General features: G+C 45.0%; 1 protein-coding gene across 1 annotated transcript in view; it reads left to right on the forward strand.

Moving 5' to 3' along the window:
* The window catches only part of slc22a5 (solute carrier family 22 member 5), a 32,659-nt gene that overhangs the window by 3,489 nt on the left and 6,011 nt on the right, over positions 1 to 23,159 (forward strand). The window contains exons 2-8 of the mRNA XM_084386796.1: positions 319 to 422; positions 645 to 799; positions 886 to 1,057; positions 2,850 to 2,970; positions 3,051 to 3,148; positions 4,733 to 4,947; positions 8,310 to 8,492. Coding sequence (XP_084242922.1) covers positions 319 to 422; positions 645 to 799; positions 886 to 1,057; positions 2,850 to 2,970; positions 3,051 to 3,148; positions 4,733 to 4,947; positions 8,310 to 8,492 — 1,048 coding nt within the window. The remainder of the gene's footprint in view (positions 1 to 318; positions 423 to 644; positions 800 to 885; positions 1,058 to 2,849; positions 2,971 to 3,050; positions 3,149 to 4,732; positions 4,948 to 8,309; positions 8,493 to 23,159) is intronic.

Below are 23,159 nucleotides of genomic sequence, written 5' to 3' on the forward strand. Positions count from 1 at the left end.
TGTTCAGCAACTATCCATATTCAGACCGTGTTTTTAACTGAATAAAGAGAAGAGTTTTCAGAGTTGTGTGGAGATTTTGGGGAATTTGAGTTTAAATACATGCAAATACTTAATAACAAACTGTGCCATGATTATTATTATTTGTTAGTGTGTATGTAAACTCAAGTCTTCAACATTGCATTGTAATGGTCTGTCGCATTCTTCTCAATAGCTGTATATGTCTTACACTGGACCAATAATATAATGATAATAACAACGTGCCGTGTCCAAATGATCTTTTGATGATAAGCTGCCATTTTATTGTGTTTTCTCCCGCAGTGGGATTTGGTGTGTGACAGCGAGTGGAGAGTCCCATTCGCAACCTCTACTTTATACATGGGCTACTTGCTGGGCTCTCTGGTTTCTGGCCACCTTTCTGACAGGTAATGCTTCTGTCCACATTTCACAGTTAGAGCGAATGCTGTAAAAATGCTAAATATCTGTCCAAAGCTGTATGAGCTGTGTGCTTTACAGATCTAGTAAGCTTTAAAGCAATGCAACTACCGGTTTAGTTTCCTGCAAGCGGCTACTTCCCCCTCAAACCTGAAGATGTCCTCGTGGCTCGTCTGTACAGTAGAGTTGACGTCTGCTGTCTCGTGTCTCAGGTTCGGCAGAAAGAAGGTTCTCTTCACGTCTCTGGCGGCTGAAGCTCTGCTCATGTTCGCTCAGTCCTTCTCTCACTCCTGGCTGCTCTTCTGCCTGCTCTACTTCTTTGTTGGCACTTTCCAGATATCCCTGTACCTCACAGCATTTGTCCTTGGTAAGCATGTGATAAGATCAGATGTTATTGAAGGAAACAGAGGTGAATATGATCATGTTGTTGTATAACCCTACACATATACACAGGTAGTGAAGTCTTGAGTAAGTCCTTGCGAGTTCTGTTCACCACACTGGGAGCGTTCCTGCATTACTGCATCGGTTACATGGTTCTGCCGTGGATTGCGTTCGCGGTGCGTGACTGGAGGATTCTGCTCAGGGTTCTGTCGGGGGTGACGGTGGTGTACGTCCCGCTGTGGTGGTGAGTCTCCACAAACACCAACAGATCACAGATGACACCAAGGAAATATATGTTTTACATACTTAATAAAATAAAATAAAATGCCATCTCGTTGTGTAGATAATCTGACAGTAAAAAATACAATACAATAACATTACTATATATATATAAATGATAGATAGATAGATAGATAGATAGATAGATAGATAGATAGATATATAAATAGCATGTATTACCTGTAGTATGGAGTCCTTCACAGACTAAATAAAGATCTTCATCATCGCTGAAGGCAAACAATAGGACTTCATATCCACTCCATCTAACAAGTACTTACATGAATGTTTTTGAGACTGTCTTTGGTTCACTGCAGTTTTAAGGAGGAAATACTCAGCAATGGTGTCGACTTATGAACTTACACATTGTTTGTCTTAAAGCATATTAAAAACACCACATAGACACATAAACAACATTAAAAGCTGGATTTACACCACAGGGGGCTTTAAATGTAATCTTTCACGAGTTCACACTTACATCAGTTAAACAGAGTAACGATTATGCGTATTTGGCGTGCTGTCCGGGGGGAGGGCCCGGACCCAGAGTACCCCCCCCCCCCCCGGACCCAGAGTACTCCCCCTCCCGGACCCAGAGTACTCCCCCCCCCGGACCCAGAGTACTCCCCCCCCCGGACCCAGAGTACTCCCCCCCCCGGACCCAGAGTACTCCCCCCCCCGGACCCAGAGTACCCCCCCCCCCGGACCCAGAGTACCCCACCCCCCCCCCGGACCCAGAGTACTCCCCCCCCCGGACCCAGAGTACCCCCCCCCGGACCCAGAGTACTCCCCCCCCGGACCCAGAGTACTCCCCCCCCCCCGGACCCAGAGTACTCCCCCCCCGGACCCAGAGTACTCCCCCCCCCCCCGGACCCAGAGTACTCCCCCCCCGGACCCAGAGTACTCCCCCCCCCCCCCGGACCCAGAGTACTCCCCCCCCGGACCCAGAGTACTCCCCCCCCCCCGGACCCAGAGTACTCCCCCCCCGGACCCAGAGTAGTCCCCCCCCCCCGGACCCAGAGTACCCCCCCCCCCCCCCGTTGTTGTAAGAGTATTTAGGACTAGAAGTGAGGAGATGGGGTGGTGGAGGGGTGCTGTTAAACTGTTAACGAACAGAGGTAAGTTTGCTGTAGATATACACCTCTTGACTCGTTGATTGGGGTGATTAAAAGAGTGTACTCCACTCGTGTCTAATTAGGTTTAATTATCTGAACGTGCTCCTCCCGAACTGTGTTAATAAAGCATCATTAAATGTACATATTTTCCCAAAATGTACTTGAGTAAATGTAACGGAGTAAATATAGCGTTTTACAACCATCTCTGGTGACAATACACTGTTCGTTCCATTGACTTCCCTTTATCTTCATGTGAATGAGGGAGACCGGACACACAAGTTCACCAGTAATCTGAACTCAAGCAACAGAAACTCCACAGCTGTTGGTGTGTGCAGCATGTATGATCTGTTCTGGTTGTGTTTCGCTGTGTTTTGGTTCTGGTTTCCCTGTTCCTGTTTGCCTGTGTGACCCGTTTCCTAGTGAGTTCCCAGTGATTCTCTTCACCTGTTGTTCAAGTCACTCGTTCAGTCTGTGAATATACACTCCCTGTTTTGTTTAGTTCTTTCAGTCTCGTTTCCTTTATTTTGGATTATTATCATTTGTTAAATGTAGATTTTTTGTTTTGAACAAATGCTAAAGGTCTAGTGTGAATTGGTTCATCATTGGCCAGTTCTTGCTCTCCATGTCCCGGTTTCCCTGTTTCCCCAGGCTGATCCCGGAGTCTCCGCGGTGGCTTCTCTCTCAGGGACGAGTGCTGGAGTCGGAGGCCATCGTGAGGGAGGCGGCGAGGAAGAACAAGGTCCCTGCGCCAGAGGTCATCTTCAGCCAGGTCTGACCACTGCTCTTGAGGTGTGAAGTATAAGTGGGATGTTACCAAAGACAAATCTGTGTTTCTACATCCATCGCTAGGTTAAAGAGGCGGGATCCCAGTGCCACCAGTACAGCGTCCTCGACGTTCTGAGGACCAGTGAGATCCGCAAGACCACCTTCATGTGTTTACTGCTGTGGTGAGAGATTATGCATCATATTCTTCTCTATTTCTTGCATCTGTCATTTCGAATTATTTACTCAGCGAACAGGGAACGTTCTCTCAAAGTTATGAACAAATGTTCTTCCAGTAACATTAAAAAACGTTTGGTCAAAGTTATCTGGTCTTTATGGTATATTTCAGCTGGACGTTTGTCAGATGTATTTTAAACATCACTATTTGTTTCAGAACGTTCAGAGAACATTCAGAAGTGTTTCCACTGGTCCTGTTCACACCTGGTATTAAGATGTGTTTTGGTGGATCGGATCACAAGTAGACGAGGGAGACACATTCAGATTTATTTATTTTGATCGGTCTCTTTTGTCCACTTTAAACCACTTCTGTCCTGGTTTCTTCGAGGGGAGGGTCTATGGGGTCTATGGGTAAATGTGTGGGCGTTTTCAGATCTTTAGATCTAATGGACGAAATAAGCTTGTGAAATTTACAAAGAAATACGAAAGGAGACGACGGAAAACACACGAGAGCATCAGCTTTAGTTTCTGCTCTGACAGCCTCAAGACCAGCCGAACGCTGTGAGTGTGTGTTAGAAATCAGGAACGCCGAGAGAACATTGAGCTTTTTTTCATATTTAAACCAATCCCGTCTGGCTAGAGCTCTTCCCATAATGTTTAAGCGTTAGGTCAGTAGACGGAGAGTAGGGTGTCTTTCAGTGGCTGTTTGAACACATTCGACCACATAAGTGTTTACACTACGAAAGCTATCCGGTCGAATGTGTCTCAGCTAAAGGCCTCATTATACTTCTGCGTCGGACCTACGCCGGAGCCTATACGCCATAGGCAACGTGTTGGTTTTAATTTATACTTCTGTGTCGTTGTCCGCGTTGACGCGTACCTAGGGAGCGTGTGAAACCCCGAGGGAGGGGTTCTGGCAGACCAATCACAGCGCTGGCGTCCGCGTAGAATTGACGCGTTGTTACATTTTTGGAGAGGTGCACGTCAGGGTACGCCGTAGGGTACGCGCGCTACACACAGCCTACGACGTAGCTACGGCGGCAGTTCGACGCAGAAGCATAAAACAGGCTTAACCCAGTAAGTGGTGGATACTGGACGAGCTCAAACTGTTTTAGACCCCGTTTACACCTGTATTTAGTGTCGTCCACCTGTGATCCGATCGCCCAAAACACATGTTAACACCAGCTGTGAACCGGGCCATAATGTGTGCAAAATGATTAAATGGGATGTTTCCTTAAAGGGATCGTTCACCCAAAAAAGTCGTTTCTCTCATCATTTGCTCAGCCTCATAACTTTCTTTCTTAAGATAAACACATACAAAGATATTTTAGGAAATTATTAGTCTTTGTTTGTGTTTGTCTGAGGAAAGAAAGAGAGTGAGGGTGAGCCAATAATGTCATTTTTGTGTGAACGATCCCTTTAACTTTCCATTTTATTTTTAAGAAATAACCATGAAGTAAAAAAAAAGAAAGCATTTTTAACATTGGATGTTTCTACCTATCAGAGAACATTCAGAAATAATGGTTTACATTCATACACAACACAAATGGTAAACATTCTCAGAACATATTTTTGTTGTCCTTTTCTGATAGGATGGCCATCAACATCGGATACTTCGGCTTGTCCTTGAACACGGCTAACCTCAGCGGCGACCCGTTCCTCAACTGCTTCCTGTCTGCGGTGACGGAGGTGCCGGCGTATATCGTGTCCACGTTCCTCCTGAAGAGCTGTCCTCGCAGACCCGTGCTCTCCGCTTTCCTCATTATAGGAGGAGGATTCCTGCTCCTGCTCCAGACGATCCCCGACAGTAAGAGCTCACAACACAATACACACAACACACACACACAACACACACAACACAACACAACACAACACAACACAGCAGACCCGTGCTCTCCGCTTTCCTCATTATAGGAGGAGGATTCCTGCTCCTGCTCCAGATGATCCCTGACAGTAAGAGCTCACAACACAACACACACAACACAACACAACACAACACAACACAACACAACACAACACAACACACACAACACAACACTACACAGCAGACCCGTGCTCTCCGCTTTCCTCATTATAGGAGGAGGATTCCTGCTCCTGCTCCAGATGATCCCCGACAGTAAGAGCTCACAACACAACACACACAACACAACACAACACAACACACACAACACAACACAACACAGCAGACCCGTGCTCTCCGCTTTCCTCATTATAGGAGGAGGATTCCTGCTCCTGCTCCAGATGATCCCTGACAGTAAGAGCTCACAACACAACACACACAACACAACACAACACAACACAACACAACACAACACAACACACACAACACAACACAGCAGACCCGTGCTCTCCGCTTTCCTCATTATAGGAGGAGGATTCCTGCTCCTGCTCCAGATGATCCCCGACAGTAAGAGCTCACAACACAACACACACAACACAACACAACACAACACAACACACACAACACAACACAGCAGACCCGTGCTCTCCGCTTTCCTCATTATAGGAGGAGGATTCCTGCTCCTGCTCCAGATGATCCCCGACAGTAAGAGCTCACAACACAACACACACAACACAACACAACTCAACACAACACAACAACACAACACAACACAACACAACACAACTCAACACAGCAGACCCGTGCTCTCCGCTTTCCTCATTATAGGAGGAGGATTCCTGCTCCTGCTCCAGATGATCCCCGACAGTAAGAGCTCACAACACAACACACACAACACAACACAACACAACTCAACACAACACAACACAACAACACAACACAACACAACACAACACAACACAACACAACTCAACACAGCAGACCCGTGCTCTCCGCTTTCCTCATTATAGGAGGAGGATTCCTGCTCCTGCTCCAGATGATCCCAGACAGTAAGAGCTCACAACACAACACACACAACACAACACAGCAGACCCGTGCTCTCCGCTTTCCTCATTATAGGAGGAGGATTCCTGCTCCTGCTCCAGATGATCCCCGACAGTAAGAGCTCACAACACAACACACACAACACAACACAACACAACACAACACAACACAACACAGCAGACCCGTGCTCTCCACTTTCCTCATTATAGGAGGAGGATTCCTGCTCCTGCTCCAGATGATCCCTGACAGTAAGAGCTCACAACACAACACACACAACACAACACAACACAACACAACACAGCAGACCCGTGCTCTCCGCTTTCCTCATTATAGGAGGAGGATTCCTGCTCCTGCTCCAGATGATCCCTGACAGTAAGAGCTCACAACACAACACACACAACACACACAACACAACACAACACAACACAACACAGCAGACCCGTGCTCTCCGCTTTCCTCATTATAGGAGGAGGATTCCTGCTCCTGCTCCAGATGATCCCTGACAGTAAGAGCTCACAACACAACACACACAACACAACACAACACAACACACACAACACAACACTACACAACACAACACAACTCAACACACACAACACAACACTACACAGCAGACCCGTGCTCTCCGCTTTCCTCATTATAGGAGGAGGATTCCTGCTCCTGCTCCAGATGATCCCCGACAGTAAGAGCTCACAACACAACACACACAACACAACACAACACAACACAACACAACACACACAACACAACACAACACAGCAGACCCGTGCTCTCCGCTTTCCTCATTATAGGAGGAGGATTCCTGCTCCTGCTCCAGATGATCCCTGACAGTAAGAGCTCACAACACAACACACACAACACAACACAACACAACACAACACAACACAACACTACACAGCAGACCCGTGCTCTCCGCTTTCCTCATTATAGGAGGAGGATTCCTGCTCCTGCTCCAGATGATCCCCGACAGTAAGAGCTCACAACACACACAACACAACACAACACAACACAACACACACAACACAACACAGCAGACCCGTGCTCTCCGCTTTCCTCATTATAGGAGGAGGATTCCTGCTCCTGCTCCAGATGATCCCTGACAGTAAGAGCACACAACACAACACAACACAACACAACACAACACAACACAACACACACAACACAACTCAAATAAAGCCTGACTTAAGGTTCAGGCTTTGAAAATTATCCTAAAATGTAGATTTGTGCAGAGATCCTATACAGTATAAAAAAGTAAGACTCTCGTCCATGCAACTTGACCTTACAGAGAGGGATAGTGTTGAAAACTTGGTGGAACTATAAGAGTAATTTACTCAAATGAGGAATATCACAAGGCCTTAAAGCCGTAAAAGAGCAGTAAGCAAGAGTAGAGAAGGAGAATTTGAAGAAATGAGTGCAAGTTTAGTGCACCTCGAAGAAAAAGCATTAGCAATCGGTTTATTGACTCAATCCTGTGAATGCATGTGAGTTTACTACGGGTCGAGGATTAGCTTACGCTCTGTGCAAGTAAAACTGGACTTGGACATTTCAAGGAAAAGAGGTTAATCCTATTAGTCACATATTTATCAGGAAAGCTTGACTGGACATTTGAAGAAACATCCACGTGTTTTTGCAGATTCAGAGCTTATATAGGAACACAAGTCTCGGGAGAATGCATAAAAAGTGATCAAACTTTACATAAAGTCTGGATGGGTCTGTTCAACAAACGGCTGGTAGAGACTACACGAGCTTCCTCCCGGGTTAGTGACATCACAAACCCTAATATTTACATAAACCCCGCCCCTGGAACACGATTTTTAGAATATCATGACAGAATATGCTAATCAGTGACTAGAAGATAGTTAACTCCACATCAGCTTCATAAACTCATCAACTAACCATTCAGAAATGTCCTGTTGCTTCTACATGTTGTCACTTCTTCTCGAGTCTCTCCATCATTGACTGACTTCAGTTTGAACATAAAAGGCTAAACATTTTTTAAATGTTCAGTACGTACACATAGACACACACACACACACACCAGCTCTTGAAGCTCCTCCCTCTGTGCCGGGAGCAGCAGCTCATTTGCATTTAACGGGACACACACAAAAACGGCACATATTTGCTCACCCTCAAAAAGTGACAATTTTAACATGCTATAAAAAATATCTGTGGGGTATTTTGAGCTAAAACTTCACACACACACTCTGGGGACGGACATCAGAGACTTATTTTACATCTTGTGAAAAGGCATTATAAGATCAGCGTAACACCGAGCTCTTCCGCAGATCTTCACTCTCTGGCTCTGGCTCTAGAGATGGCTGGGAAGTTCGGCTTCACCATGTCCTTCACGGTGGTGTACATCTACACAGCGGAGCTCTATCCCACCGTCCTGAGGAACCTGGGACTCGGCATGTGCTCCTCAGCCGCTCGCATCGGCAGCATCACCGCGCCATACGTCATATTCCTGGGTGAGTCATGTTCGTATCAGTTTTCCAAAAGTTGATGAATTATTTAGGTTGCTCGATGTTTGTATACAGAAATGTTCAGCTTTAGCTTTTCTGACTGCAACCGTATTTGCCTGAAATTAAGCCAGTCTGAATTTAGATCTGTTCTCCTGGCTTTTGCCCATGCCAGGTTACGCTCATGAAGCACACTGGATAAGACAGGAGTAAACATGCATTATTCCGACCCTTCACTTTTAAAGGAGGCATGTTTATTGACTAAAGCAGAAAAATGTGCATAAAATAATTCTTAGGCTATTTCCAGATCAGGAATAAAAAAATTTCCCACTCAAAATTGTTGAAATCATGAAGGAACCCTTGTTCAGAGAGATGTGTCATTGTGGTCATATGATGCGTGGTTTGGTTTGAGGAATCTGACCACACATGGTCACTGATGTCATTCGCTGATGTGGAAGCAGTCGAACACTTCTGCGGGACGTTTGTTCAGATTAAATCTATTAGAGAATTTTTTTTCCGGGCATTTTGAATCCGCTCTAGTGGGATTGTCAACAATCTGAAAAAGATTTAATGGATCGCAACAGGTTTATAATTCATCAGTTGCTGAATGCAACCAATTCCAGTTTAAGTCACCAAGAACTACTAATTCTTTATAATGTAAATCTGAAAGGATCTGTAATAAAGAAGGGAGAGCAGCACTATCAGCAGATGCGTCCTATACTTACGGATTACAATACATACAATAAAGCAATACTTTAACATGAAACCTACTTTTTTTAATAAACATTGCTACGCCCCCACACCTTTTGGGTCTGTCAGTCATATATACATTATAGCCATTAATACAGATATCCTTGTCCAAAACAGATTTGTTCAGCCAAGCTTCAGGACACCGATGCGGAACATATCCATTTTAAGCTCGAACATTTAAATGTATAAAACCAAGTCCAGCTTGATTTAAAATCTGCAGGTGCTTCAGAACTTGAGGCAGAGACTGGGCCTGGGCTAGGGTTAATGTTTCCTGAGATCAAAAGTAAAATAATCAAACACCTAGAGTACTTTCACTAATTTCTTCACAAAATGGCTCTCAATGACTCGCCAGTCACCAATACTCTCTTTATTTACCTTCTGCTTGAGTTTTCCTATATATCATGTGTTCCCAACTATGTGTTTTCTTGGTAACACTTTATATTACGACCCGCAAACAACTGCGTAAGTAAACCGAAACTACGGTGTACGTTTCTGTAATTATAGTGTACTTCCGTGTAGGTATAAGGGAACAATATGTTAAGTTTTGGGTAATAAAGGGGTACAACCAGATATACAAGCAAATTATTTATAATGTAATTATTTTAAAACTAACAGATACCTATTCTGTTAATATATTCCAGGCAAAAATTGTACGTCTGTTGTATATAAACGTTTTTATCACATTTCTGGCAAAATATGTTCTTGTGCAATGTAGTTACAGGGTAATTTTGACATCTGTGGGTTGTAAATTAAACTTTTTGGCAATACTATTTATTGGCTTTTCTTACTAAACTACTTAACGTTAAGCCAAAAAAAAAAGTTTCTGCTATGTTTTTAATTTAACTCCTGCAGGCTGTAAATTAAAGTGGCGCTTGTTACCCCCTTGTTCTGTGTAGTTACAGGGTAAGTGTAACTCCTGCGGGCTGTAAATTAAAGTGGCGCTTGTTACCCCCTTGTTCTGTGTAGTTACAGGGTAAGAGTAACTCCTGCGGGCTCTAAATTAAAGTGGCGCTTGTTATCCCCTTGTTCTGTGTAGTTACAGGGTAAGTGTAACTCCTGCGGGCTGTAAATTAAAGTGGCGCTTGTTACCCCCTTGTTCTGTGTAGTTACAGGGTAAGTGTAACTCCTGCGGGCTGTAAATTAAAGTGGCGCATGTTACCCCCTTGTTCTGTGTAGTTACAGGGTAAGAGTAACTCCTGCGGGCTCTAAATTAAAGTGGCGCTTGTTACCCCCTTGTTCTGTGTAGTTACAGGGTAAGTGTAACTCCTGCGGGCTGTAAATTAAAGTGGCGCTTGTTACCCCCTTGTTCTGTGTAGTTACAGGGTAAGAGTAACTCCTGCGGGCTGTAAATTAAAGTGGCGCTTGTTACCCCCTTGTTCTGTGTAGTTACAGGGTAAGTGTAACTCCTGCGGGCTGTAAATTAAAGTGGCGCTTGTTACCCCCTTGTTCTGTGTAGTTACAGGGTAAGTGTAACTCCTGCGGGCTGTAAATTAAAGTGGCGCATGTTACCCCCTTGTTCTGTGTAGTTACAGGGTAAGTGTAACTCCTGCGGGCTGTAAATTAAAGTGGCGCTTGTTACCCCCTTGTTCTGTGTAGTTACAGGGTAAGTGTAACTCCTGCGGGCTGTAAATTAAAGTGGCGCATGTTACCCCCTTGTTCTGTGTAGTTACAGGGTAAGAGTAACTCCTGCGGGCTCTAAATTAAAGTGGCGCTTGTTACCCCCTTGTTCTGTGTAGTTACAGGGTAAGTGTAACTCCTGCGGGCTGTAAATTAAAGTGGCGCATGTTACCCCCTTGTTCTGTGTAGTTACAGGGTAAGAGTAACTCCTGCGGGCTGTAAATTAAAGTGGCGCATGTTACCCCCTTGTTCTGTGTAGTTACAGGGTAAGTGTAACTCCTGCGGGCTGTAAATTAAAGTGGCGCTTGTTAACCCCTTGTTCTGTGTAGTTACAGGGTAAGTGTAACTCCTGCGGGCTGTAAATTAAAGTGGCGCATGTTACCCCCTTGTTCTGTGTAGTTACAGGGTAAGAGTAACTCCTGCGGGCTCTAAATTAAAGTGGCGCTTGTTACCCCCTTGTTCTGTGTAGTTACAGGGTAAGTGTAACTCCTGCGGGCTGTAAATTAAAGTGGCGCTTGTTACCCCCTTGTTCTGTGTAGTTACAGGGTAAGTGTAACTCCTGCGGGCTGTAAATTAAAGTGGCGCTTGTTACCCCCTTGTTCTGTGTAGTTACAGGGTAAGTGTAACTCCTGCGGGCTGTAAATTAAAGTGGCGCTTGTTACCCCCTTGTTCTGTGTAGTTACAGGGTAAGTGTAACTCCTGCGGGCTGTAAATTAAAGTGGCGCTTGTTACCCCCTTGTTCTGTGTAGTTACAGGGTAAGAGTAACTCCTGCGGGCTCTAAATTAAAGTGGAGCTTGTTACCCCCTTGTTCTGTGTAGTTACAGGGTAAGTGTTACTCCTGCGGGCTCTAAATTAAAGTGGCGCTTGTTATCCCCTTGTTCTGTGTAGTTACAGGGTAAGAGTAACTCCTGCGGGCTGTAAATTAAAGTGGCGCTTGTTATCCCCTTGTTCTGTGTAGTTACAGGGTAAGTGTAACTCCTGCGGGCTGTAAATTAAAGTGGCGCTTGTTACCCCCTTGTTCTGTGTAGTTACAGGGTAAGTGTAACTCCTGCGGGCTGTAAATTAAAGTGGCGCTTGTTACCCCCTTGTTCTGTGTAGTTACAGGGTAAGTGTAACTCCTGCGGGCTGTAAATTAAAGTGGCGCTTGTTACCCCCTTGTTCTGTGTAGTTACAGGGTAAGAGTAACTCCTGCGGGCTCTAAATTAAAGTGGAGCTTGTTACCCCCTTGTTCTGTGTAGTTACAGGGTAAGTGTTACTCCTGCGGGCTCTAAATTAAAGTGGCGCTTGTTATCCCCTTGTTCTGTGTAGTTACAGGGTAAGAGTAACTCCTGCGGGCTGTAAATTAAAGTGGCGCTTGTTATCCCCTTGTTCTGTGTAGTTACAGGGTAAGTGTAACTCCTGCGGGCTGTAAATTAAAGTGGAGCTTGTTATCCCCTTGTTCTGTGTAGTTACAGGGTAAGTGTTACTCCTGCGGGCTCTAAATTAAAGTGGCGCTTGTTACCCCCTTGTTCTGTGTAGTTACAGGGTAAGTGTAACTCCTGCGGGTTGTAAATTAAAGTGGCGCTTGTTATCCCCTTGTTCTGTGTAGTTACAGGGTAAGTGTAACTCCTGCGGGCTGTAAATTAAAGTGGCGCTTGTTATCCCCTTGTTCTGTGTAGTTACAGGGTAAGTGTAACTCCTGCGGGCTGTAAATTAAAGTGGCGCTTGTTATCCCCTTGTTCTGTGTAGTTACAGGGTAAGTGTAACTCCTGCGGGCTGTAAATTAAAGTGGAGCTTGTTATCCCCTTGTTCTGTGTAGTTACAGGGTAAGTGCAGTAAATATACAATAAAGGATCCAATTTAATTTCTGACTTTTATTTTACAAAAAATGTCAAAACACTTTTTCATCTTAATAAAACATTGTCTTTTCTACAGTATACTCAAACAACAAAGTAACATATTATACCCCCCCCCTCCCCCCCCCCTTATTTGCGTCCCTTGCTTTTCTTCTTCTTTCTTTTCTTGCTCTTCTTTTTCTTAACTTCCACTGGGGACTCTGAAGTTGAGGAGTTGATGGAGTCCCATTGGACTTGCTGCACTGCAAAAATATGAATATATATACATGCTCTTAGCAAGCTACACCTTCAATTTTAAGTTGTTGAACAATCCTCCACTCTAAAACATTTTGTGCCACCTGATATTACTGTAGTAACTGTAATTTTGAAGAAAACACATTTTGGTGAAGTTTGAGGCAGATCATGGGGGGGTTGTGATATTATATAGTGATAATGACTGTAGTGCAGTAGAAAATGTTTTTAAAAAAGGCATAGTTGTTCTGACAGCAACAAAAAAACAAAAAAGCATGAAACACAAACATGAGGGCTGTGGCACTATAGTAACAGCATATCTCTGTGCCATTGCAGATGGGACAGCAGACTTCATCTTTTCAGTTTCCTTTTTCAAAAAATCACACTCATCTTTGAGCAAGGTGATCTCTGCTTTAAGAGTGATAATCTTATCTTTGAAAGAAAGAAAGAAAGAAAGAAAGAAAGAAAGAAAGAAAGAAAGAAAGAAAGAAAGAAAGAAAGAAAGGTTAGACGTTTAAATTGTACTCCTGCCCTACTCCAGGGCTTATACTTGTGACCACTTTCCTATTTTTTAAAACATCAAATTGAAGAACTAAACATCACTGGTACTGTACATTATAAATGCACTTGTTAAAGGATTAACGTTAGTTCACCCCAAAATGAAAATTTACAACGGACTTCATTGGTCACCATCGTTAAGTCCAAATCAATGCAGTTTCAAAAGTCTTTTAAGTGTTTAAACGGGCTGTACGCGATCACAGCTGAAGAATAGGTTGTTATCTAGCGAAACGATAGGTCATTTTAAAAAAAGAAATATATAATTTATAGACTTTTTACCTTCAATAGTTCGGATTGAGCTGATCAACAAACGGACAGGGAACTACGTCATCACGTTGAAAGGTCACGCCTGCGCCGGCAATACTATTTGAACTACTATTCATATTCTTCAGAATGTTATTCATATACTATTCATATTCATATTCACTGAATACTATTTCTATATATATAATCGCAAACAATACTATTTGAATTATCCTCCTACGTACGGTCGCATTGTAAACAGTGGGACGGTACTTCGGCCGGCGGAGGCGTGACCTTTCAACGTGATGACGTAGTTCCCTGTCCGTTTGTTGATCAGCTCAATCCGAACTATTGAACTATTGCCACAGCCCTCAGGTTTGTGTTTCATGCTTTTTTTTTTTTTTTTTTTTTTTTGCTGTCAGAACAACTATGCCTTTTTAAAAAACATTTTCTACTGCACTACAGTCATCATCACTATAAAATATCACAACCCCCCCATGATCTGACTCAAACTTCACAAAAATTTGTTTTCTTCAAAATTACAGTTACTACAGTAATATCAGGTGGCACAAAATGTTTAGAGTGGAGGATTGTTCGACAACTTAAAATTGAAGGTGTAGCTTGCTAAGAGCATGTATATATATTCATATTTTTGCAGTGCAGCAAGACCAATGGGACTCCATCAACTCCTCAACTTCAGAGTCCCCAGTGGAAGTTAAGAAAAAGAAGAGCAAGAAAAGAAAGAAGAAGAAAAGCAAGGGACGCAAATAAGGGGGAGGGGGGGGTATAATGTGTTACTTTGTTGTTTGAGTATACTGTAGAAAAGACAATGTTTTATTAAGATGAAAAAGTGTTTTGACATTTTTTGTAAAATAAAAGTCAGAAATTAAATTGGATCCTTTATTGTATATTTACTGCACTTACCCTGTAACTACACAGAACAAGGGGGTAACAAGCTCCACTTTAATTTACAGCCCGCAGGAGTTACACTTACCCTGTAACTACACAGAACAAGGGGATAACAAGCTCCACTTTAATTTAGAGCCCGCAGGAGTAACACTTACCCTGTAACTACACAGAACAAGGGGATAACAAGCACCAGTTTAATTTAGAGCCCGCAGGAGTAACACTTACCCTGTAACTACACAGAACGTCTCCGGTTACTTGACTGTAACCTTGTTCCCTGAGAAAGCGGAACGAGATGCTGCGCTGCTCAGCGCATTGGGAACGTCTTTAATCGTGACCAGCTGTGAATATTGTGTATAACACGTCAATGAAATTGACCCGGAGGCAATATAGCCTCGGTCGGTGACGTCATCGGCGCGCCCCCGCGACACGAGGCTATAAGTAGATGAGCCACAGGTGCATCGTCAGGATATTTTGTCTGAAGAGCAGTCCTGGGACATCTTCAGCACGGCAAAGTAGCGCAGCATCTCGTTCCGCTTTCTCAGGGAACAAGGTTACAGTCAAGTAACCGGAGACGTTCCCTTTCGAAAGCTACAATCGATGCTGCGCTGCTCAGCGCATTGGGAACGAGAATACCCACGCCGCCGTGCTTGAACATGTCTGGACTCCCACGGTTGTGCAGGTGTGTTTCACAAGAACGTAAGAAGGTCTAGACATTGGCTTGCGATGTCGACTCAAGGACATGAGAGCCCGGAGTGGCATGAACATCCAAACTATAAAATCTTATGAATGTGTGCGGAGAGGACCAGCCTGCCGCATCACAAATAAACTGCAAGGGGCACCTCTTGCCAAGGCAGCAGAGGAGGCGACCCCTCTGGTGGAGTGAGCCCTTAAAGCCATTGGCGAAGCTTGACCGCGCGCCTCATAGACAAGAGCAATAGCATCCCTGACCCAATGTGACATGGTCTGCTTAGTGGTGGCAGCCATCGGTTGCGGCCCCCATAACAGACGAAAAGTCGCTCTGACTTACGCTACTAGCTAGTGCGGTGGACGTAGGCCTGAAGAGCACGGACTGGACATAGTCTATGAGATCTCTCCTGTTCCGGCGTCGTGAATGGCGGAGAGCAGAAGGCCTCAAGCGTGACAGGATGTATAGCCGAAAAAGGCACCTTAGACAGGTAATCAGGATGAGGATGCAAAATCACTTTCACCATTCCTGGGGCAAAGTCTAAGCAGGGTGGCAAAATCGACAGAGCCTGCATATCCCCAATTCTTTCAAAGAAGTTATTGCCATAAGAAAAAACATCTTTAGAGTCAGAAGTTTTCAGACGCTGATTCTAGAGTTTCAAAAGGTGTCTCAACCAGACCCTTCTAGGACTACTGCTATGTCCCATGATGGGATATTGGTTTTTACGGGAGGCCTCAGTCGTCTGGCCCCACGAATGAAACAAGCGAGCAGAGGATGTCTCCCGAGTGGCACCCCATAAACCAAGGCATGGCAAGCCAAAAGAGCGGCCAAATAAACCTTGAGAGTGGCGGGGCATGTGCCTGTTGTTAATTTTTCCTGCAGAAAATCCAGAACTGAAGCAATCTGGCAGTTGACCGGATCTGCATTATGTACAACACCTTTCAAAGACACTCCATTTGTTGGCATAACTCTTTCTAGAGGAGGAATCCCTAGCACTTAGAATGGTCTCAATAACGGCAGGCGAAAGCCCAGTGTCCCTCAGTTGGTACCCATCAGGGGCCAAACATGAAGGTTCCAGAGGTTGGGCCTGGGATGGAATATCACGGCCTCCGTCTGAAACAGAAAGTCCCTCCTCTCCGGAATCGTCCATGGCGAGCCGTTGAGGAGAGATATTATCTCGGAGAACCAAACTCTGGCTAGAACTCCTGGGAGCAGAGAAACTGGAGGAAACGCATACAGGCACATTCTGGGCCATGTGTGCGCCAAGGCATCCAGACCCAGGGGCTGGGTGATTCAGAGAGAAGTAGAGGGGACATTGCGCTTTCTGATAAGAGGCGAAGAGGTCCAACACCACTTCGTAAAATCTGGTCCAAATCTGTTTGACTACTTCTGGGTGGAGTTTCCATTCCCCTATCGGTAGTTTCTGTCTGAACAGTAAATCCGCTCCCACATTCAGGTGCCCTGAAATGTACACTGCCCTGAGTGACAGGAACTTTTCCTGGGCCCAGAGAAAGATCTGCCTCGCTATTCTGTTCAGATTGCGTGAGCACAAACCTCCCTGGTAATTTATGTAAGAGACTGCCGCTGTGCTGCACTAGGACATGACGGTCTCTCAACTGAGGGAGAAAGTATTTCAGGGCCAGAAATACAGTCATCAGCTTGAGGCAGTTGATGTGCCAATTGAGCTGATGACCCTCCCATTCCCCTTGAGCTGGACGACCACTTAAGACCGCTCCCCAGCCCATCAGGGAGACGTCTGCCGTTAGCATTCTGCGACAGCGAGACGCACCTAAAGTGGGACCCAAAGCAAGGAACCGGGGTCTGAACCACATAGAAAGGGAACGAAGCCGCAGCGCGTAACCCTTACCATAAACATGGATTTTAGAAAGTGCACGAAGCGTTCAGCGCGTGACTCACCATAAACATGGATTTTAGAAAGGACACGAAGCACTCAGCGAGTGTTCTTGCCTTTATTTGCCCTTGGGGATTGTAGTTGAAATCCCCCGTTTTGAGCCACAACTAAAATGGTCTCATGCGCAAAAGCTCCAGAAGAATCATTGTGGACGCAGCTGCCATGAGACCCATGTAATGTCTTGACCTAGCTAGATGTTGCTTAGGATGTTAAAATTGGTCCTGACACGAGCGGGAGACAATTATGCCCGATGGTGACAGAGTCTCATTTAACCCCAAACATGTTACCCTCAGGGTGGGAGAGAGAACGCCCTTGGCGTTGACCTCAGCCCCCTAGAGATAACATGGCTAGGTCGAATGGAAGGACCCAAATTGGTAAGCTTTGCCCCCAAAAGCAAACTTGGGAACCTCCTGTGTTGTGGCAATATTCTAAATGAAAATATACGTCCTTCAGATCGATCGTGACAAATCAAACGTGATGTTGAATTTACGACACGATCGTCTTACCGTTAACATCTTGAACTTGAGTGCTTTAACTGTACGGTTTAAGCCTTGAAGATCGAAGATTGGACGCAACCCCCCATCCTTTTTGGGGACCAGATGTATCTGCTGTAATAGCCTGACTCTCTCTCTGGAAGAGGAACATGTTCTATGGCCTCTTTTCTCAGCAGAGATTGTAGCTCTTGTAACAGTACATGCGCCAGTTCCGGTCTCACGGAAGTGAATACCACGCCGTTGAAACGCGGAGGACGATTAATAAATTGGATTCTATCCTATTTGTACTGTACGTAATACCCACATAGAAAAACCTGGCAGAAGTTTCCACGCTGCCAGACTCTCTGAGAGTGGTATCAATTTAACACTTCCTTTTGAGGGGATGTTAGATGTTCCGTGTCCTGGATGACAGCAGAAAAGCAACAGAACATCTAACATTTCGCTGGAAACCGCTGCTCCACGAATCACCAGAGGTGGCGCGGAAGTACAGTGGTTTCGTGAGGGTGTCAGGTAGGAGCTGTTTGACTCGTCCCGTAGGGGCACACCCCCACAGACCTGGGACAAAACAACCCTCAGGATTTTGTCTTAGGTCTATTATGCAGCTGCTGAGTACAACGAGCCGGTCCCCAGTTTTCACGAGGGGGAGCGCAACTCGTTACACTCTGCTTTTGAACCCTCCTAAAATGATGATGAGCAAAAAGAAGAGAAGAAAATGTCTCTTCAGACTGGCCCATCATCGTATAACCACACAGCCCCGCACCCATGATAGTCTTAATACGTCAAGGGCACAGAGATGCACGAAGAATAAGGTTTTCCCATAACCGAGTTAACGTCATGGAGATCCTCAAGGAGGGCAGTCTAGCTGTAATCCGACCATCACTCAAGTCACCACCAGAACCTCTCAAACGTTTTAACATAACGAGAGATGTGTTCAGAGGCAGCTTTAATTCTTCAGAATTAAATGTGTCCGGAAAACAGCCAGACAATATTATATTATATATAATACATACATATATGTATATATAATTATATTATATAAATATTATATATAAATATAAATATCAGTTCCTCAGCAATAAACACATCCCAATCAGACAAGCAAACACGGTCTGGATGAGAGGCTGTGTTTAAATCTTTCATAAGATCAACCTGGTATGCTTTTCACACGGCCATGGTGTGCAACGCAGTACCAGCCTAACCGCTGAAAAGGCATCTGATAATATGATCCCAGGGGAGAGATAGCCCGCGAGCGTCTCTCCAAACTGAGGCAATATCATATAATCGCGTGCCCTCGCACCCGCGATAGTAGAATGGCTCGATGTCGAGGACACAAGACATAAATATTTACAATCTTATTTTTTTTTTTTTTATAGACTGTGTTTTATGTGACTCTTTTTGTTGTGATCAGATCAATCTGGTCACTGCACAAGCGATCGCCACGAGCGATCTCCTTTTATCATCACGGGAGACACGCTCGGAGGCGACAAACCCACGAGATTCAATGTCCTCTGCCCGAGCCGAAGAAGCGCCGAGGCACGCTTCGGTAGTCAGGCAAAAGGACATCGCGATCTGGAGAGAGAGCGAGCGATAGGGAACCAACGTCTCTCGCTTCTCAGCCAGATCGCACGCGAGCCCCACAATCTTTATGGGCGCTACCCTTTGAAATAAGCAAAGCGAACGCAAAGCACTTAACTGTAAACATTCCACAGTGCTCGCAATCACCATGCTCAAATGCAAGGGCAGCATGTTCTTTCCCAAACAAAGCAAGCAGTAAGTGTGTGTATCCAGTTCTGACATGGAATGGGAGCATGGAGGAACACAACACTTATTGTTTTGTTGGCTCATTTCTCCTCTTTTTAAACTCTTAGATGTGAAATGAGAAATTTTCTGCACACTGCCTGAATAAACTAACTCCTAGCAAAGATCTGTAGCAGATAAAAGGTAGAGAGAGAGTTTTGACGTTCACACATGCACAGTAATGGTCTGAAGACAAAAGACCTGACGATGCACCTGTGGCTCATCTACTTATAGCCTCGTGTCGCGGGGGCGCGCCGATGACGTCACCGACCGAGGCTATATTGCCTCCGGGTCAATTTCATTGACGTGTTATACACAATATTCACAGCTGGTCACGATTAAAGACGTTCCCAATGCGCTGAGCAGCGCAGCATCGATTGTAGCTTTCGAAAGGGAACAAGGGGATAACAAGCTCCACTTTAATTTAGAGCCCGCAGGAGTAACACTTACCCTGTAACTACAAAGAACAAGGGGATAACAAGCTCCACTTTAATTTACAGCCCGCAGGAGTAACACTTACCCTGTAACTACACAGAACAAGGGGGTAACAAGCTCCACTTTAATTTAGAGCCCGCAGGAGTAACACTTACCCTGTAACTACACAGAACAAGGGGGTAACAAGCTCCACTTTAATTTACAGCCCGCAGGAGTAACACTTACCCTGTAACTACACAGAACAAGGGGGTAACAAGCTCCACTTTAATTTACAGCCCGCAGGAGTAACACTTACCCTATAACTACAAAGAACAAGGGGATAACAAGCTCCACTTTAATTTAGAGCCCGCAGGAGTAACACTTACCCTGTAACTACACAGAACAAGGGGGTAACAAGCTCCACTTTAATTTACAGCCCGCAGGAGTAACACTTACCCTGTAACTACAAAGAACAAGGGGATAACAAGCGCCACTTTAATTTAGAGCCCGCAGGAGTTACACTTACCCTGTAACTACACAGAACAAGGGGATAACAAGCTCCACTTTAATTTAGAGCCCGCAGGAGTTACACTTACCCTGTAACTACACAGAACAAGGGGATAACAAGCGCCACTTTAATTTAGAGCCCGCAGGAGTTACACTTACCCTGTAACTACACAGAACAAGGGGGTAACAAGCGCCACTTTAATTTACAGCCCGCAGGAGTTACACTTACCCTGTAACTACACAGAACAAGGGGATAACAAGCTCCACTTTAATTTAGAGCCCGCAGGAGTAACACTTACCCTGTAACTACACAGAACAAGGGGATAACAAGCTCAACAAGCTCCACTTTAATTTAGAGCCCGCAGGAGTAACACTTACCCTGTAACTACACAGAACAAGGGGATAACAAGCGCCACTTTAATTTACAGCCCGCAGGAGTTACACTTACCCTGTAACTACACAGAACAAGGGGATAACAAGCTCCACTTTAATTTAGAGCCCGCAGGAGTAACACTTACCCTGTAACTACACAGAACAAGGGGATAACAAGCGCCACTTTAATTTACAGCCCGCAGGAGTTACACTTACCCTCTAACTACACAGAACAAGGGGATAACAAGCGCCACTTTAATTTACAGCCCGCAGGAGTTACTCTTACCCTGTAACTACACAGAACAAGGGGGTAACAAGCTCCACTTTAATTTACAGCCCGCAGGAGTTACTCTTACCCTGTAACTACACAGAACAAGGGGGTAACAAGCTCCACTTTAATTTACAGCCCGCAGGAGTAACACTTACCCTGTAACTACACAGAACAAGGGGATAACAAGCTCAACAAGCTCCACTTTAATTTAGAGCCCGCAGGAGTAACACTTACCCTGTAACTACACAGAACAAGGGGATAACAAGCGCCACTTTAATTTACAGCCCGCAGGAGTTACACTTACCCTCTAACTACACAGAACAAGGGGATAACAAGCGCCACTTTAATTTACAGCCCGCAGGAGTTACTCTTACCCTGTAACTACACAGAACAAGGGGGTAACAAGCTCCACTTTAATTTACAGCCCGCAGGAGTTACTCTTACCCTGTAACTACACAGAACAAGGGGGTAACAAGCTCCACTTTAATTTACAGCCCGCAGGAGTTACTCTTACCCTGTAACTACACAGAACAAGGGGGTAACAAGCGCCACTTTAATTTACAGCCCGCAGGAGTTACACTTACCCTGTAACTACACAGAACAAGGGGATAACAAGCGCCACTTTAATTTACAGCCCGCAGGAGTAACACTTACCCTGTAACTACACAGAACAAGGGGATAACAAGCGCCACTTTAATTTACAGCCCGCAGGAGTTACACTTACCCTCTAACTACACAGAACAAGGGGATAACAAGCGCCACTTTAATTTACAGCCCGCAGGAGTTACTCTTACCCTGTAACTACACAGAACAAGGGGATAACAAGCGCCACTTTAATTTACAGCCCGCAGGAGTTACTCTTACCCTGTAACTACACAGAACAAGGGGGTAACAAGCGCCACTTTAATTTACAGCCCGCAGGAGTTACACTTACCCTGTAACTACACAGAACAAGGGGATAACAAGCGCCACTTTAATTTACAGCCCGCAGGAGTTACACTTACCCTGTAACTACACAGAACAAGGGGATAACAAGCGCCACTTTAATTTACAGCCCGCAGGAGTTACACTTACCCTGTAACTACACAGAACAAGGGGATAACAAGCGCCACTTTAATTTACAGCCCGCAGGAGTTACACTTACCCTGTAACTACACAGAACAAGGGGATAACAAGCGCCACTTTAATTTACAGCCCGCAGGAGTTACACTTACCCTGTAACTACACAGAATAAGGGGGTAACAAGCACCACTTTAATTTAGAGCCCACAGGAGTAACACTTACCCTGTAACTACACAGAACAAGGGGGTAACAAGCTCCACTTTAATTTAGAGCCCGCAGGAGTAACACTTACCCTGTAACTACACAGAACAAGGGGGTAACAAGCTCCACTTTAATTTACAGCCCGCAGGAGTAACACTTACCCTGTAACTACACAGAACAAGGGGGTAACAAGCTCCACTTTAATTTAGAGCCCGCAGGAGTAACACTTACCCTGTAACTACACAGAACAAGGGGGTAACAAGCTCCACTTTAATTTAGAGCCCGCAGGAGTAACACTTACCCTGTAACTACACAGAACAAGGGGGTAACAAGCGCCACTTTAATTTACAGCCCGCAGGAGTTACACTTACCCTGTAACTACACAGAACAAGGGGGTAACAAGCTCCACTTTAATTTACAGCCCGCAGGAGTTACACTTACCCTGTAACTACACAGAACAAGGGGATAACAAGCTCCACTTTAATTTACAGCCCGCAGGAGTAACACTTACCCTGTAACTACACAGAACAAGGGGGTAACAAGCTCCACTTTAATTTAGAGCCCGCAGGAGTTACACTTACCCTGTAACTACACAGAACAAGGGGGTAACAAGCGCCACTTTAATTTACAGCCCGCAGGAGTAACACTTACCCTGTAACTACACAGAACAAGGGGGTAACAAGCGCCACTTTAATTTACAGCCCACAGGAGTTACACTTACCCTGTAACTACACAGAACAAGGGGGTAACAAGCTCCACTTTAATTTACAGCCCGCAGGAGTTACACTTACCCTGTAACTACACAGAACAAGGGGGT

The sequence above is a fragment of the Rutilus rutilus genome (genome assembly GCF_951802725.1).
Source record: "Rutilus rutilus genome assembly, chromosome: 18".
NCBI lineage: Eukaryota > Metazoa > Chordata > Actinopteri > Cypriniformes > Leuciscidae > Rutilus > Rutilus rutilus.